Source organism: Pyxicephalus adspersus, chromosome 2 (genome assembly GCF_032062135.1).
Source record: "Pyxicephalus adspersus chromosome 2, UCB_Pads_2.0, whole genome shotgun sequence".
In the NCBI taxonomy this organism is placed as follows: Eukaryota; Metazoa; Chordata; class Amphibia; order Anura; family Pyxicephalidae; genus Pyxicephalus; species Pyxicephalus adspersus.
Genome location: NC_092859.1, coordinates 89,835,739 through 89,854,533, shown reverse-complemented (window position 1 = coordinate 89,854,533; position 18,795 = coordinate 89,835,739). Strand labels below are relative to the sequence as shown.

The 18,795-nt window shown below is 35.9% G+C and overlaps 1 protein-coding gene across 1 annotated transcript in view; it reads left to right on the top strand.

Moving 5' to 3' along the window:
- Positions 1-553: 553 nt before the first annotated feature.
- The window catches only part of USP15 (ubiquitin specific peptidase 15), a gene marked incomplete in the record, with an annotated part of 30,611 nt that continues 12,369 nt past the window's right edge, over positions 554-18,795 (top strand). The window contains 14 exon segments of the mRNA XM_072401422.1: positions 554-682; positions 1,801-1,993; positions 3,136-3,266; positions 4,579-4,705; positions 5,090-5,235; positions 6,744-6,802; positions 9,489-9,575; positions 14,088-14,232; positions 14,381-14,554; positions 15,627-15,785; positions 15,982-16,206; positions 16,754-16,837; positions 16,922-17,016; positions 18,214-18,405. Coding sequence (XP_072257523.1) covers positions 1,957-1,993; positions 3,136-3,266; positions 4,579-4,705; positions 5,090-5,235; positions 6,744-6,802; positions 9,489-9,575; positions 14,088-14,232; positions 14,381-14,554; positions 15,627-15,785; positions 15,982-16,206; positions 16,754-16,837; positions 16,922-17,016; positions 18,214-18,405 — 1,661 coding nt within the window.

Sequence of the window (18,795 nt, the reverse complement as noted above, 5' to 3'; positions counted from 1 at the left end):
CAGATTTCTAGGCTCAGTTAATGCCTAAGGGGCTCAGCTAAAACCTTCATGCTCCTTCAGTAAACCAGAGACATAATACAAGTTGGTTAGAGCTGTAATGCCTGTCATGTCGCAGGGAAAGGACCGACACAATAGGTATCTTATAAGGGGCTCTCCAGTACAGACACAACAAATAGGTAAACTTCTTCCTTGACCACTGCAGTCCTTGTCATTATTAAATTAAGAGATGGGAAGGCATTGCACTGGTTATGGCCCCATTCACTCCATTTTTGTTTATTTATGGATATATATATATATATATATATATATATATATATATATTTATATGCCTTTATTATTCTTCCCAGAAATTTTTTAGGCTGGGTGGGAAGAAGCTGTAGGTGAGTGGCAGCCCCTGTATTGAGACCTAACAATTCAGTAACCACCCAAAAACAGCCAGGTTTTTCACCCAAAAAACGAAAAGAGAGAACACTTGACTTATATATTCTTATGATATCCTAAGTCGCTTATATTGCCTGTGTTTTATGTAATTCTGTGTTTGGTTTTTTTCTCAGGTACTTGATCGACAGTCGCTGGTTCAAGCAGTGGAAGAAATATGTGGGTTTTGACAGCTGGGACAAGTATCAGATGGGAGATCAGAATGTGTATCCAGGTCCCATTGATAACTCTGGACTCCTCAAAGGTCATTCACTAATATTTTAGTAACATGTTCAAAATACTGTTCAATTATTTCTGAGTGCCTGCCTGCACCATACGGCTTTTGCAAAAAAAGAATTCAAATTCTCATTAGTTTCATTAATTTTTACCCCTTATAGTCCTTTCCCGTTTATGTTTTACCTATACAATGTGAATTAATTCACCCTAGGACATAGTGTGTGGTACTAGCAGCTAAAAATAAAGAAAAAGAGGTTTGCAAAAGAAAGCATGGGCTTTTTTTTTGCAAAACCCTGTTTGTTGCTTCCCCAGATCTCATTTTTAGATTGTGATGCTTTAACCACCTGGGCGTTACACTGAGGTCCAGATTTCTGTACCAAAAGCGTTACAGGTTTTCATGCCGGCCGGCTTCTTACCTGGTCCCGCTGGTATACGAGAAGGCACCCGACGCTGGAAAGGGAGACCGACGATCGACGGAGGACGACGCTGGAACACGAACCCGACGCTGAATGAGCACAGGGGGACCGGGATTTTCCCTACATTAAAATCCCCACTTACCTGGGTAAGTGGGGATTTTAATGTACGGAAAATCTCGGGTTTAACAAAAAGAGCAACTTTTTTGAACCCGTACGAAGGTCGGGCTTAACGGCAAGGAGGTTAATTGCACTGAGGTGGACCCCTTACAACAAAGTATGTGACTTCTAAAAGCTTTTAGTTGTACAGTAGTACATTTAGTTTATGTAAATAATTAGAAAAACTATGTCAAATTTTCTTATCTTCAAATAGATCAGTGATATAAATCACTGTAGTTAACCACCTAATCGGCCCTGTGTTATCCCTGCATGCTGAAACTGCTCAATGGCAATAGCAGGTATGATACTGTCACCTTTGAAATGTTGGCATTATTTATACTTGTAGTGTAATTGCATATTTTGGCCCGTGGCAATTAAAAAGGTCACCTTACTATTTACATGATTGTGATCATTTAGTGTAAACAATCTTACAAAGTTTATGTTTTGTAAACATATGAATAGAATGTAAATTATATATGTTCATAGGGACAGACATATTTCTCATTTCATATCCAAGCTCTTTTTTGATTGGTACTCTGAATAGTAACTGTGATTCTCTGCTCCTCTCTCCTAGTGGAAGTCATTGGGTCATTCTGACCTGATTGCAAACAACAGATTCTCTGTAAGCTGAGTTTATTTCAGTAGTCATTAAGCAGGAATGATAATCTAATTTCCTAATATACAAGTGACCAGAAGGAGTGTATACAACTCTGTATATGGAACAGCAGTCATGTTAAAATACAAAAGTGGTATTGAATGTCTTTCTGGTAAATATTACAATATTATTGTGAACTTACTAAATTATTCTTTAACATATCATAACAATGGAAAGCTTGGGAGAAATACAGTGGCTACCAATTCTGACCTCTTTCTAAGAATATTTGTTGCCTGGATATATCACTGAAACTGAAAATAATTTGGAATGAAATGTCGGGCAGAACTCTTTTGACCTTCACACTTGTTCCAGGTCTGTGGTAGATAATACTCAACAGCATGACAGACAGGACTATTGTTTCCAGATTAGCATTGGCAGCCTTTATTTTTTTTCTTGGGGCTTGTATACACCACTTACATCAGGTACAGGCAGCATTGCTCAATGCAGGTCTAACACATCAACAAATGAAATTGTTTTCAATAGGTTCAGTTCAGGCCAATGCTGTGTTGCATGCACATACTACATTTAAAAGCAACACACTGTGCCTGATTGAATAAAACTCCTTGGGACTGGAGAAAATAGATTATCTTTAAAGAACCTGGGTGATCCAGCAAACCTGGATAGGATTTCTTAAAAATCATTTGCTATTGGCAAATATTTTTCATTCCAGTTTTACTTGATCACCAGCTTCTCTCATGATAGTCCATCTTCTCCAGATGCTTAGACTTTTTAAAAATGTACAATTTGCCATAATTTGGAACTGTAAAACCTATTCACACCATCATAGTGTAACTGTGCTAAAATCCCTGCTCTCCGCGCCAAAAATACAGGGAAAGTATTTTCCATTATAATCCATGAAGCCTTTCACATTCATGCATGGGAGATACCTTTAGCAGCTAGATAGCAACACAGTTGCATTAACCACCATAAAAGTAAACATAAATGCTTCTTGTGTTTGTATTTTTTTTTTTAACTGATTGTGCTTAGTTACCCAGGGATCACCATAGGGTAGCTGTAATATAACTCAGCACATTAGAAACAATCATATATGTTTTCAAATGCAATGGTTTCAACTAGGCTCTTATTTTAAAACTTTTTTTGCTGTGAGCAGCTCCTAAACCCGGACAGGTACCTTTTCTAACTTCTTTTAAAAGTAGCTGGTATTCTGTATAATCACATTCTATGCAATGTTTTTTCTTTTAAAGATTCCAGTTAATAGTCTCAATTTTTAAATGCTGACAGTCTCTTTCGCAGATACTGATGCACAGTCTCTTAAGGAGCATCTTATTGATGAGCTTGATTACATTCTGTTGCCTACTGAAGGATGGAATAAGCTTGTTAGCTGGTATACACTGATGGAAAATCAGGAACCCATAGCTCGGAAGGTACTTTGTTCCTCACACATTACTTCATTGTGCAGATTTTTGTATACAATTATAAAAACAGATGCAAAGAAGAATGGTAAATATCAAATTTTCCTTTTTTAATTTTTAAAAGTCACAATAAAAAAGATTGATCGCATGCCAGCTTTAGACACTAAAGTGCCATATTTTCATGCAATTTTATCTTGCGAACCCTTTTTTTTGTTTCTTATGTTTGACTTTTTGTCTTGTATTTTATGCCCTATTGTTTTTTTTTGCACAAGTATTATATACCCCTTTTAGCTCTGTGCTTCTCTGTTCAAAAGAAAGAATCTCCATATTCCGTTTAGGGATATATTGGATTTAAAGTGAACTAGCATGGCCAAACTAGTAACAGATAACTGATGGCATTACCCTTTCCAAACCTGCTATGGAAATGTACATTATCACAACCTCAAGTGATGTAGGTTATTTAAGCACCAGTCATTGTAAAAAAAAAAAAAGGAAAATTAAAATACAAGGCAAGGTACTTTGAGTGGCACAGCATGAAGTATCTTGTGTCAGATTATACCCTTAGCTACCTGCTAGGGTTTCTGAATGAGTAGTTGCAGTCATTAAAAGTTTAGTTGGTACAAGGTTTAAAAAATATCTTGGTATTTCACCCCACTCCAAGTCTTTCTAGACTCCGTGTTACCTAAAACTATGAGTATGTGAAAATCTGCATCCCAATTACTCCATCCTGGAGTGAGATGGTAGATGTGGACCCCACCCATTGGCTGTGTAACAACTCCAAGGTGTCCTGCACTGTTGTAGGGTTGGCTTCATAACTTTTAAACATCAGGAGTGGCTTATGTTGATGGATCTCTACTACCAGAAGTGTCTTAGATGCTCATTTGGCATTTAATTCAGGTACAATATTTGTATTGTAATAAAATACTTATAATATTATATATTACAATATATTTCTAATAGTTTTATTTAGAATTTTTGGTGGGTAAATTAGAAATGTATTTGCCCGTAGCCTGGCTTTAAATTTGACCTATCTTATTTTTTAATGTATTATATGTTGTCAACAAATTCCAAAGCTCTTTACAATCCCTAGAAGTAATTTCAGACTTATGCTCCTACAACAAACCCCCTAGGACCACCTGATGTTCTGATATATTTTTAGCAATGGAGGGAGTCCATACAGAGGGAATTGATTCTTAATCTCATTGCAGGGATGCCACAATGCAAATTGCTGTGCCACCATTCTGAAAAGATTTACAGGTGCAAAAAGGTTTTATGTATTCTGACCTCATTCCTATCACTGACTTTTATCATTTTTAATTTCCAGGTAGTTGAACAGGGTATGTTTGTAAAGCATTGCAAGGTAGAAGTTTACTTAACTGAACTTAAACTGTGCGAGAATGGCAATATGAACAATGTGGTCACAAGGCGATTTAGTAAAGCGGATACAATAGGTAAGTCATTTGCAGGTCATTCTTTCAAGACAAAAACTAGGCAAAGAATAAGGTGAATCAAAATGAGAAACAAAGGGAATGTCATATTCCTGACTGTGACATCTTTGTAAGAACATCATTAATGATAGTGATCTGTCGGAAATTAATGTGCATACTAGCAGCAGATGAAATTATCTTATCTGTTTAAATTATTGCACTGTGTTTGATCTGTCTTTCTGCTCTAGCAGTAGGTGAGCCATAGAAAATGCACATAAGCAACTTGACTAGGTTTAAATTCTTTGTTTTATGTTATCTGTAATTTATTGTAGTCTTTTTTTTTTTTCCTGAAATATTAAACATTATTGTATAATGTAGACACTAAGTTGCCATATTTTACATTTTTAGATATGATTGAAAAAGAGATGAGGAGAATATTCAGTATTCCAGATGATAAAGAGACCAGACTGTGGAACAAATATATGAGCAATACATTTGAACCTCTGAATAAACCTGAAAGCACTATACAGGATGCTGGCTTGTATCAAGGACAGGTATAACACTGGGACTTTGATATGATTTCAGTGGCTTACATAGGGAGTAGGATTTGGAACATCATATTTTTTCACAGCTAGCAACTTAACCTCCTGGGCGTTTCATTTCTCTCTGGATTTATGTCTAAAAGCGGTACATTGTCTTTCATGAAAATGTATTTTACATTGTAGGCCTGTTAAGCTGCGTACACACTTGCAATCTTTGTTGTTGGAAAGGATCTTTCACGATCCTTTCCAACGACAAAGGACTACACGATGCATGAACGGTGCTGTACATACAGCACCGTTCTGCTCTATGGAGAGGGGAGGGGGAGAGCGACGGAGCGGCAGGTGCTGTACATACAGCACCGTTCTGCTCTATGGAGAGGGGAGGGGGAGAGCGACGGAGCGGCACCCTGCTGCGCGCTCTCCCCCTTCCCTTGCATTAGGATCGGTCGTCGTTCATCGTCCATGGATCCGTTAGGACGGTCGTTTGGATGATGGACAACGCCGACTGTACACACGCCAGATTTTCGCCCGATATCTGGCCGATGCCGATTATCGGGCGAGAAAAATTTGACGTGTGTACGCAGCCTAATTCTTAGGCATAATTCACCGAAATATGAGTTAATAAACTTTATATAAAAAACACAAAAATCTGTTAAAACAAGGGTGCATAAATGAATCAAAAATGCTGAAACCTGTAATATAACTGTACAGTAGCATATATAATATATACAGTGAGGGAAAGAAGTATTTGATCCTCTGCTGATTTTACATGTTTGCCCTCTGACAAAGAAATGGCCAGTCTATAATTGTATTGGTAGGTTTATTGTAGGTGTGAGAGACAGCAAAAGAACCAAAGAACCCTCAAAAACACAGTGCTCAAAAGTCAGAGCTTGATGTGAATTGTAATGAATGAAATAAGTATTTGATCCCTTCACAAAAGATGACTTAGTACTTGGTGGCAAACCCCTTGTTGGCAATCACAGAGGTCTCTTTACAGATCCATGTTGCAATGTGATTGTCCAGATAGTTACATATAAAATGTACTTATAGCATAAACTTTTATTTTTTAAACTTTAATTTTTTAATACTGTGTATTATTTGCTGTCTATGTACCATTAGGAAGTTAACTATAACCTAATGTCCCATAATTTCAAACTAACTAGAAACAGAGATGCAAATATTTTTTAAAGTATTGCTATATACCTAAAGCTGCAAACAGAAAAACCTTAAAAGAAAAATCAACATAGTGAAATGATTTTTACAGTCCTTTTTGAATGTATTTTAAGAAGAACAAAGCATATTCGTACGTATAGTAAGACATCTCTGTGTAACCTCTAAGCCCAGAAGCGTTTTATCCATAAGCTTGTAATTCCATTGATCTACTTTAAATTGCTTTTCTTCCTGACACAGCAATTGATGTAGCTTTGTGTATGTGATGTTGTGATTTTTTTTTCAACAGTGTGAGATTATTTTAATTTTTGTTTTATACTGTATTCTTTATCTTGCATTGCTTTTTACAGATGCTAGTAATAGAACAGAAAAATCCAGATGGACAGTGGCCAAGAGGTTCTATGCCGAAGTAAGTGTTTTTTTTTGTAATGTAATTTTGTGTCCAATTTAGCTAAAATGTATCAATGTAACTACTGGACAAACATGTGCTGAAGATTTGTGAGAAAAATAGGTATATGTTCTACTTAAAACAAATACCGTTAAGTCAGTGTAAGATATCAGAATATACAGTGACCTATTTTATAATAAAAATATGTTGTGTGTGTGCTGCCAGCAAATTAACAGACGCTTTGTATATATAGGCCTTATTTGTCCTATAGACCATTGTCGCCCAGACATAATGTGAAAATTTTTTACTCTTCAGTTCCTGTGTTTAGGCCTGTCCTGTACAGCAATTCCTAATACCTGAGACCTACCTGTACACACTACAAGGACAGGTGGGGATCATTCAAATATACAATATGCCTTAATCTCTTTGCCTGGAAAACCTTTGAACCAAGCAAATCAACAGGTTGTAGGCAAGGAAAGTGGCACCAGTCCTCATGAAAAGGACTTATGTAAAAAATACAAGGGACCCTGTCGCCAAATATGTAGGAAATGCAAAATCAATGGAGTATAAAAAAAAAAAAAAAAAGGACAATGATATTTAAATATTTTTATGTTTTATTTGGGCTTATTGTAAAAAAATAATATTTAGAGAAATTATGCAAATGTGTGTACTGTTAATCAAGTAAAAGAACAGGATGTGAAGTTGTGCTCTCTATTGCAGTGACGGGACCCATAATGGAAAATTGTGAACTTTATAGAGTTTTGGCTGCAGTATTTTCCCAGAGTTTACACTGGCTATTTTTAGTGAAAATCTATTGTAATCCCCTTATCGGACACTTTATACAGACAGTGTTATGTGGAGGCTCAGTCAGTACACCAAACAACATCAAATCTCAATTTGTGTGTTCTTTTTCTTGTAACCTTTAAATGCATTAAAAGTGCATTTGTATTTTAGTTTGCTATAATAGTTATTTATGTAGAATATTATATAACAATACACAGACAAGAACAGAAAAATTGATTTTCCATCTTATAATTACTGTACATGTATTTTGCTTTTCGTAGCTGGATATTTTAAAGCTATGTGTTCAGCTTTTGTTTCTACTGGATTATGTATTGTTTTGTAGCGTTAAAGAAGAATTCCAGTATTTACCATTTTCTGAAAATATTTGCTTTAGGATGACTATTGTACATTCTAAGTTTCTCATTTATTTAAAGGGAAAAAGAGAGATAAGATATGGCACACCAATAATGTTATCTGCAACTTTGGTAATTCTGAGGCTGTAAAAGTTACTATCAATGAATATTTACTATTAGGTGAGAGATCAGAATTTGCAGAATATTAGTGACATTATTTTACCAATTGCCAATAAAGGATGTCAAACTATAGTTTAATTATCTAGGCACTCCAGATGTAGACATCATAAAACAGGCTAAAAAGCAGTCAGATATTAAATTTGATTTGCCTAGCTATGTTTTAGAAACTATCCGTGGTAAAGGTACATACTCAGCTAGTGCAGCCTATGTGGTAATTCTTTGACAAAGTAGCAGGACAGATGCAAAGTTGAAATCCACTTACACCATACTTCTTTATGAAAGTTCACCTACTTCTATCCCACTAGATTTGATGAAAATGTTTTGTTTGGTTAATAGTAGAATGTCTGAGAGATGTACAGGTGAAGTGCACAGTGCAAGAAAAGTGTTTTTAAAGTTCCATGTTTATGGAGTGGGCAGGATAAGTTACACCTATGGTCCCTTAAGCTTGTACTGCCTTTTTTTTTTTTTTTTTTTACTTGTCATAGTAATGTTGCATAACTTTCCACTAGGTAATGACATTATTTCAGTTATCTTTTTAACCCTTCCTTATATTAATAAACGAGGAACTGGTGTGTATTTTAGTGCCACATCTACCACTTCTTCATATAACACAAAAAACACCAGTCTTAAAGGACTTTAGAGGCACTGAATATAATGTATATCACAACATTTTTATTAAAATGTAAAAAATTTATTTATTGTATTGCTTAAAATCAGAGGTATGTTTATTGTAGCAAAGTCATTGGCCAATCTTACACAGTATTTAACGCATTTCACAACATAATCTTCCCGAGGACTGATGAGACTGGTATCACGTTTAGGATCATATGTGCCAGATATTAAAAACCAATCAGCAGAAACTACAATCACAATCTCTCAGGGTGACAGACCAAAGGGAGACTAGGCCAGCAGCACTGATGTCCACAAGCAACCTGACAATCTCAGATTGTACATAGACTTTTTAGGATGGCCATATTATAGGGTCCAAAAGTCTTGCTGTTCTTAGTGTTCTGGATCTTTCCCTCAGGCTCCTTCCCTTGATTTAATTATCAGGTCATCTGGGCTGTGTATGAAGCGCTTTCCATGTGAGTTTGGAATGCTGTGTAGCTTAAGGCAGAGTAATTATGCCTGTATTCATTAGTAATATAGACATATATCTTATAACATGGTGGATATTATACATGCCCACAATACGTTGTATTGCTTGCTTTTAATTCAGTGGTACAGTATACTTCCAGTTAAAACAGCTATAAAAAGTGATTGTGCTAGTAAACATACTTTTATAACTAATATTTAAAACTGAGACTGATTTGGGTTTTTGGGGTTATTTTTCCAGACTTTACAGGAAACCAACATTTTTTTTCTAATTTGCACATTTTCATATTTTGAAGGTCCTCAGGTGCTTCAAATTTTTCAACATTGCCAAAGGTTTCTCCTCCACCCCTGTCAAATAGTTATAAAAACTTCAGCAGCAGAAAGTAAGCAATATGTGTATTCTAACCAAGTGTTGTCTACTGTTGTCTATACTTTGGACTTTTTTTTAGTACTAGTCCTTTTGCTCCTGCTGCAAGAGTTTTGTTTAACAAACCTAGATTTACAGATCATGGTAAAAAAATAGGAACATTTTACAGTGTGTATTTGTTTGATAGACAATAATTTCATACAAGTTGTCAGTAACTCCTGTGTGCTGTATTACTTATTATATTAGAAAGCTGTACAGTTTTGGTAAATATTGTTACTGGCACATAGAGCATCCTTTACGCTAACTTGCATGTTATCAGAGTTTATCACTTTTTTAGGATAGTCTGCCTGAGCAGCTAAATGGCAAGTGGTTCCTGTCTGTTTCTCTTTATGTGTAAAGTCTGTAATGTTCTTCCAAACAATTCAACTCTCAGCTAAGTAGTTATGAATTGTTTTACTATGTCCTGGAGAAAACCCGCAGCAGGCTGTTCTAAAGTTACGTACACACGTCCAATGCTTCTGGTCAGATATCGGCCCTGTATCTGGCATGTGTACAGCATCCATTGTCCGAACGATCATCCTGACGGATCCACGGACGATGGACGACGAACGATCGTAATGGAAGTGAAGGGGGAGAGCGCGTAGCGGGGTGTCGCTCTGTCGTTCTCCAACTCACCTCTCCATAGAGCAGAACGGTGCTGTATGTGCAGAACTCGTTCATGCATCCTGCAGTCCTTAGTCGTTGGAAAGGATTGTGAAAGATCCTTTCCAACGACAATTATTGCACATGTGTACCCAGCTTAAGAGTCAATCTAAAATATAGTGACATAAATGCTATGTAAACTCAAAAAACAAAACAAAATGTAATATAGTACAATGCTCACTTACTGTACTGTATGTAGTACCAGGAGAGGATGAATGTTAGGACTAGAGAACACCTCTCTCTCCTCTTCTTTGGACCTTCCACTAAAATGTTGGGTCTTGTTACACTCATTTGGCCCCCATAATGACTTACTCTTAGTAGGAAAAACAAACCAGAAAAGAAAATGGAGCAATATACTTGGCTTTACCATGCGTTGCTGGACATGACGTCACATGCTTTCGGAAAGCTCCCCTTCCCAAATCTTCCAAGACTTTTTCATTTTTTTTATTGCAGGAGTGTCTTCTAGTGGGATTTTAGCTCGGACGAGTTTATTATTGTATTCTTGGGAATTAGAAAAAGTCTAATTAGTTTGATTAGGTTTTCCAAAAATAAAAATAAAAAAGGAAAAGAGCTGTCTGGTATAAAATGGGAATTGCTTAACGCTCGTAATTTTTCTTAGTTATAAAACAAGGTCCTGTTTCAGACAGGATGCTGTAAAGAAGATAGAGGATACATGCTGTGAAGGGTAGATACGTCCCACATTTATCAATGTATGCTTGTATCTTTTTACAGTTTTTTCTGGAAACTGTAAAAAGTTGTCAGAGTGATCACATGGCCAGGATTGGGTGGTAACACCAAGAAAAAATGCCTGCAATTGCTACACCCCCCCCCCCCCTTATCTTTTTGTAAAACAGAATGCATATTTTTTAGATTTCCACACAATTAAAACCGTTGTTTTAATTGTGTGGAAATCCGTGTGACTCGCCTATTCGCATTCCATCGCAAATTGTCACCATCTTGCTTTTCATCCTCTTTCCAAAAACTGTGTTCAGCTATCTTGATTGGCCAGGATCCCGGGATTGCTGGGTTTCCCTGGCAACCAAATCTGAAGCAGTGCATGTTCGGCTCAGCTTTTTGCAATTTTCCCAGTGCGACCATGCAGATAAGACAGGTTATTACAGAAACGGACAGGCCAAATATCCACCAGCCTTATACTTTATTTTTTAAAGTGAGACTTTACTTTTAAGCACGATTTTATTTATTTATACACATGACTATCTGCATTTTTAGATACCTGAACCTTACATGACCTTAATATTATTTCATATATGAATTCTGGCATATCTTGTAACATTTCCCAATCTTGATCAATAAATCAGGTTAATTGGAAATATTAGAGAGCAGCTTATGGCTTCCAATTATACCCATTACCTTTCTATTGTATTCTTCACATCATATAAATGAATTATATTCCCTGAAATCACAAAGCTGCTTTCACAAATTTGCATGCATATCAAGGTAAATATTTTATTTTCAATACAGCTATAAAACTCCATAAGGAAGGAGAAGAAAAGAAAGAGGCTTATGCTCACGAGTCTTTGAATAAGAAATTAGTTATGTATTCATGTAAATCCAATTGCATACATATTTGGTATACAAAAGTATTAGGAAAATAAATCCGGTCTGGTTGGTGCATTCACCGACCGAGATATAATATTACTAGACAGTCGTGCTATTAGCTATTAACCTAGTTCTTCTTATGCAGTCCCGACACGTTTCACCTTTCTAGGCTTCCTCAGGGGAGCTTAAGCTTAAGATCTGTACGGTACTTCAGTTGCTAGTGCTTATGTGGATGGTATAAAACTCAGCAAGGGGGAGTCCCAGCAAAAGTAAATAACTGAGAGCTGTAGGGACATACCCCACATTGTAGGTAAATATATCGTAGATATCAAGGAGGGTGATTTGATAGTAGGTAGAACGCTAGGGTTGTAAGTACCCTTTGTACAGGGACTCCTTCCCTACCTTACTGCGTCTTCTATAAAACATCATAACCTCTCAATTGATGTGACGTAGCCAAGAAAACACAGGTTGTCTCAGGTCAATTCAGTTTAGCTGGATTTAGTGGGCAAAATAACGTTTTCTCATTTCTCACTACAATTAGAGTGTTCATTACCGTATTTTAGTAACAAAATATGTACCCAAGAATAGTGTAGGTGGATCTCTTCAAACAGGATTATGCATGTTAAACTAATTTTATTATGGAAATCTTTCTATAAATACTTTGCTGATATTATATCAGATTTAAGGCATCAAATTGTGGGTGCTTTGATCCTAATCCTAAGGCTATAAGCATATCTTATTAGTGAGGTGTATCAGTCATATGTTAGAAAGAACAGGGAGGGGTTGGAGGCTCAAGGATTTGGGATCTTTTTTTGTCAGGGCTTGTTCTGCGTGTAATTATTCTCTTAATTCTCACTTCTCAGAATACAGAATCTTTTGTCATAGGTACTAGGAGAGAAACATACAGCTTAAGGAATTTACTCTAATAATGGCCCACCTGAGCAGTGTTGTTGGGCAGTATTCAGTCTAGGCTGTACATAAAGGCCAGCATTAAAGGCAAAGCAAAGGGAAGCATGAAAGTCAATGCTAAATACCAGAATAAATACTATTTTAACTGTCAAAAAAGTTTACTTTTGTCCACTTCTGAGATTTCAAAGCCTTGCCACACAATCAAGCCCTCCCTGACATTAATTTTTTGCTCTTCTGCAGTTCAGTAACACCCTGGTCCTGTCCCTGCCCACCCCACCCTGTAACTGGATATTGAAAGAGAAGCAGCACACAGATGTGCTCATCTCATCATCACCCCTTCTATCAGAATTCTTCCTGACATGACTTACCCTAGTCTAACAGCTGCTGTACAGTAACTGCAAAAGCTGATACTAAGTTAAATTCAAGTCCTAACACTACTTGCATGTAAAAAAAAATAATCCCCTTTTTTAATTTGCATCCTGGTGTGTTTTTTTTTATCTGCATGGGGATCCAATGTTTTAGGACTAGAAAAAGGATGCTCTTTATCTGTTTGTCATCCTTTCTCTACTGTTCTGAATGAATTGTGCACTTTGGCATTATGATGAATAAAGCTTTCCTAAAAATTTAGATTTATAAACTAGTGGATATTCAATTATTAAATACCTGTTGTGTTGGATCTTTGTTTTTCTCCTTCTCTACATGAACTCCAATAGCAATTGTAAAAAAAAATATGTTCCTTGTGGACATATTTTAATTTGGCAATATATTTGTAGATTTATATTTATTTATTTATATTGTGTGTGTGTGGGTTGTATTTATTTTGTAAATAACGTTTTGGCAAATGACTTTTTAAATATTTGTTTCCATATATCATCCTAAATTATTACATTTACATTGTTCAGTGGCCTGCCCTTGCTTTCAGTCTGATAACATTCAATTAGTGTGAAATATAAGAAATGTGAAGTTTTTCATGTTTTGCTAGCTGTTTTACCTGTACGTAAGGGATTCATTCTGTACAACTATGTTAGCCATTACACATTATTGCTTTCACAGTTGCTTGTTTCTGGCGGTTGTTGTCTTTTAGTAAGCTGTTTTAATGAGAATAAGCAGTACAGTGGAAACAATACAGTGTAATCGGAATCAACTTTTAGCTGTCAGCCCATTCTAAATTGATAAAAACTAAATTGTAATTGGTTGCCATAAGTTCTGTCTGCAGTACAGATTATAAATGTGGGATCTATCAGTGGTTTGTGATTTTACCTTACTTATACAATTACTTGGCTTGTTTATGTTTGTGGAAAAAAGAGGTCTGTTATTGTTGACACCATCTACATTTACCTGTTGTGTTTTCTTCTAGTGTGAAAAATTCAAACTATTGTCTGCCTTCATATGCTGCTTATAAAAATTATGATTACTCAGAGCCAGGACGACATAATGAGCAGCCAGGACTATGTGGCTTAAGTAACCTGGGAAACACTTGTTTTATGAATTCTGCTATTCAGGTAAAACACAATAATACCATTATTTTGCTATGATTATGTTTATTTTACAACTTACTAGTTTCTTTTAATATAAATATATTATTAGGATTTATATGCTGTTTTCAGTATTTGTTATTGTGTTTTGCCATTGTATCATTTACCTTTTTAGTGTCTGAGCAATACCCCGCCACTTACTGAATACTTCCTCAATGATAAGTATCAAGAAGAGTTGAACCTTGATAACCCTTTGGGAATGAGAGGAGAAATAGCCAAATCTTATGCCGAGCTCATCAAACAAATGTGGTCAGGGAAATATAGCTATGTAACACCAAGAGCATTCAAGGTCAGTTTTCTAGATATTTATTTAGTAACCATATGTAATGATGGTAACCTCTGTCTAATCTTGTGTTTGTGAATAGTTATGCAATGCATTGTTCAGAGAATTTGAGATTTGAACATTTCTAGATCTTTGCAGAATTTTTCATTCGCTAAAGGCTGGTAATTGAAAAGATGGCAAGTGAGAGAGAAGAGGCCTTCCAGGACTGACAAGCAAAGCAGCCCACACACACACTTTAAAAAGAGCTGCTTCTTCACCATTTCAAAGATCAAAATCATATTTGAATATGGCTGTCAGTCAGTCTGCCCTAGTAACAGCTATGTAGTATTAGGCTGAATATGACATCCTTGGGCCTACCTGTACCTTGCGCAACATTAAGGATGGGACTGCCAGGAACCACTGTCAGAAAGCCAAGACTGGAGATTCTGCACTAGAGTCTTTGACAACAGATCAATTTCCATTACTTTCTACAATGATCATTGATAAATACAATGTAACTTTTTTTATGTTGTCATTATTAATAGCTGTTACATAAATATGAAATGTTTGATCTATCATTTGCTTTTCAATAAGCAAGGTAGATTTCACCATGCTATGTACTAGAAACATAGCTAAGTATTAAAAATGAGAATCACAACATTAAAAATGTATTCCTTATATCTCCAGTAAGGTTAGTTGTTTTGAAATTATCAATCAGTATATAAAAAAAAATCTAATCTAATAAATCACATCTAATACTGAAGGATACTCTAAAACTCATTCATTTAGGATATGAGAAAAACATGTACTGCCTCCATTCTCACATTGCAGTGCCTGAGAAGCCAGATTCCAGGCCAAAGCACCGTCATATGTAGTAGGGGGCAGACTTAACACTATGCAAATGGTGACCACAATTAAAGTAGAAGAAAATACAGTTGGCAAACTGTTACATGTACAAAGTATTTTATCACAAACCTCTAATATTATTCATACCATCATGTGAAATGGTATTTATTCTGCCTTCTGTGAGATGATTGTTCTTTATACCATTTCTAATAAAAACTTATTTTTGTGCTTTTTTTGCTTTATTCTTTCATAGACTCAGGTAGGCCGCTTTGCACCTCAGTTTTCTGGTTATCAGCAGCAGGATTGCCAAGAACTGCTTGCTTTCTTATTGGATGGCTTACATGAGGATTTAAATCGAATTAGAAAGAAGCCTTACATCCAACTAAAGGATGCAGAGGGGAGACCAGACGAGGTACTTGTCATGTCTGCATTCTTGTCCAGATCCTGTCTCCTAATATTAGTGACAGTTCCTTCTAGGCATTCCAGATAAAATCTGTTCCCATGTGTCTCATAATAACAGTTCAAGTGTCACCATTTTAAATGTGATGATTCACATGAGGAGATATGAAGGGCCATGTTAAATTTTTATGTTTCGTTTCATATTGCAGGTGGTGGCTGAAGAAGCCTGGGAGAACCACATAAAGCGCAATGACTCCATTATAGTTGATATTTTTCACGGGTTATTTAAGTCCACCCTTGTATGTCCTGAATGTTCAAAAATTTCAGTTACGTTTGATCCTTTTTGTTACTTAACACTTCCACTGCCAATGAAGAAAGAACGTACCCTGGAAGTATATCTAGTTAGACTGGATCCCCTTTCCAAGCCTATGCAGGTATGATTAAATCATTGTTTTGTATTTACTGAAACAAATTCTTGTTCTTATTAAATATTAGATACAGTGAGTGAACTGACATTGTATCCCAATCAATTGTAAAACCCACCCAAAATTAATGAAATAATGTTTTGAGTGGTTAAGGAAAAAAAAAAATATATATATATATATATATATATAATATATATAAACATAGATAGAGTCAGCAATAGGCTCTGCTGCTTGTACTTTTACTGAGTGCAATGTTCTATAGATCTTCAGTTTTATAGTCAATAATGTTTTTTTTTTCTTAATCCTTTAAAACTAGGTGAGCTTTTATGTTGTTTAAAAGGCTTCTACATCCAAATTTATCCCAAACTGATATTTGAAATTTAGGTTAGGGTCCTGCTCTTCCTCTTAGTGCAAGTAACCGCAAGCATATCTCTGTTCCTAATTTCCCAGGAATCCAGTGTACTTTATTTAGCAGGTTGTTTTAGTAAAAGAAAAAAAAAAAAAGATCCATGCCATTAGCAGCTTTTCTGATTTACATGTATTTTTATTTTTTCAGTATAAAGTAGTTGTTCCAAAGATTGGAAACATTATGGACCTTTGTACAGCTCTTTCATCACTTTCCGATGTTCCCCCAGAGAAGGTACGTGTAATGTCAGTAAACGTGTTACTCCCAAACGTCACTCTTCTTAGGCTAATTACAAACTGTTGTTTTTCATGTCTCCAGATGGTGGTCACAGATATTTATAACCATAGGTTTCATAGGATATTTGCTATGGATGAAAACTTGAGTAGTATAATGGAACGTGATGACATCTATGTGTAAGTTCTGTAATTGTTCAAATATGTAGTTTATCGTGGCATACTTTGTTGTGTATCAAGTGATACTGTATCTGGTTACCAAAATGAAAGCCTTATGTTTTTTTCTACTATATCCTGTCTACAAAAATTGTTTACAGGAGAGAATAAATATCTTTTATTGATTATGAACTTCCAAAAGACTCATCAATAGTGAAGGACATCATAGTCAAATTTAGATAGTGACTAAATGTTGTGCATTTCCAGTGAATTAAATTTTTATACTAAAAACACTAGTTTAAATTTTCCTATATTCTGGCAAATCTGAGTCAAATATTAGGTTTTTCTAACACCTGGAAATTTTTTCATTTCTATTTGTGGAACTTAACCAGTCATGTCAAACATTTCCCACATCTGTCCCACTGCTTTTTCAGACTGTAACTTTGCCAGGAGCCACAGATGGGTTCCCCAGCCCCCCCCATTTAGTATGCCCACACATAAATCCCAGATGGAATGAAAACATGTTCCCCTCGTTTCACACTTCTGCCACCCCCTGCGGTGTCGTCATATTTGGGGAAAACTGAGCAGCATATTTGAATATAATCTTTTTTTCATAAGAAATCTTTTTGGTTTATTGACTGGAACATCATTCTTGTGTAAACTGCTAATCCCATCACCACACCATGCAGATGAACAAAGGTACACATGTTAGATATATCTAGCCTTGGGAACCATGGCTTCTTCCATAGATGGAGTGTAGTGAGTGATTGTAACCACAAAATTACAGGGAGTCTGTTATTCCTAGGATTACCAGGTAAAAATGAAGTGAAATGACCTTTAAATAGGTAACTAATGCAGGCACCTCATCCTGGGATTAGTAAACTCCAGTATATGCTTCTCATGCAGTAGTGTTCTGTAATGTGGTTTGCTAATCATGGTGACAACCTAAATACAGAGAGTAAGGCCAGTTGTTTAAGCCATGTATTAGCCTAATGCACTGCCTAAATACAAGCTTATCGTTAACTGTTTTCTCTGTTAGCTTTGATGGAATCTCCAGATTCCTTCTAGATATACATAACTGAGGCAGGCCAATATTATGAAGTTGCATACAACATAATTGCATGGTACTCACAGTCATAAAAGTATACATATAAAAAAAAAATCTTTTGTTCTTTTTTTTTTTTTTTTTTTTTTGGTTTTAATCAATATTTTGTTCTTTAGATTTGAAACATCTATAAATAGGACAGAGGATACAGAACAAGTCATAATTCCTATATATTTACGTGAGAAATTTCGCCATACCAGTTACAGTCATCATCATGGATCTACGTTGTTTGGTCAGCCCTTTCTTATGACTGTGCCTAGAAACATTACTGAAGATAAGCTGTATAACCTACTTTTAGCAAGAATGTGGTATGTATTTTTATTAACAGTGTATAACGTTATGAATTTTCAGCTCAAGTTCTGTAGTTGGTGCTCTGGCATGACAGAAGTTTGTTTTTACAGCTGGACAGCCACACTTTTATACTGAATGCTTCTCAGGGTAGACTACACTGCTCAAAAATAAAAGTTCTCTAGAAGGCTCTCTTAAATTTCTGCTGGGGTTGCCACTTTTCCTGCTTTCCTGGCACTGGGTTTGGACTGTTTCTAATCACAGTCCTGGAGAAATTCAATTGCCAGCAGCTTTAGCTTCAGAACAGCTTCTGATTCCAGTGGTCTCTGACTGGTCAGAGACATTTTGCTATAAAGTAGTATTTGATTTTTTGCATGACTGCTTCTTCTGTGGTAACAGACAGGAAATGA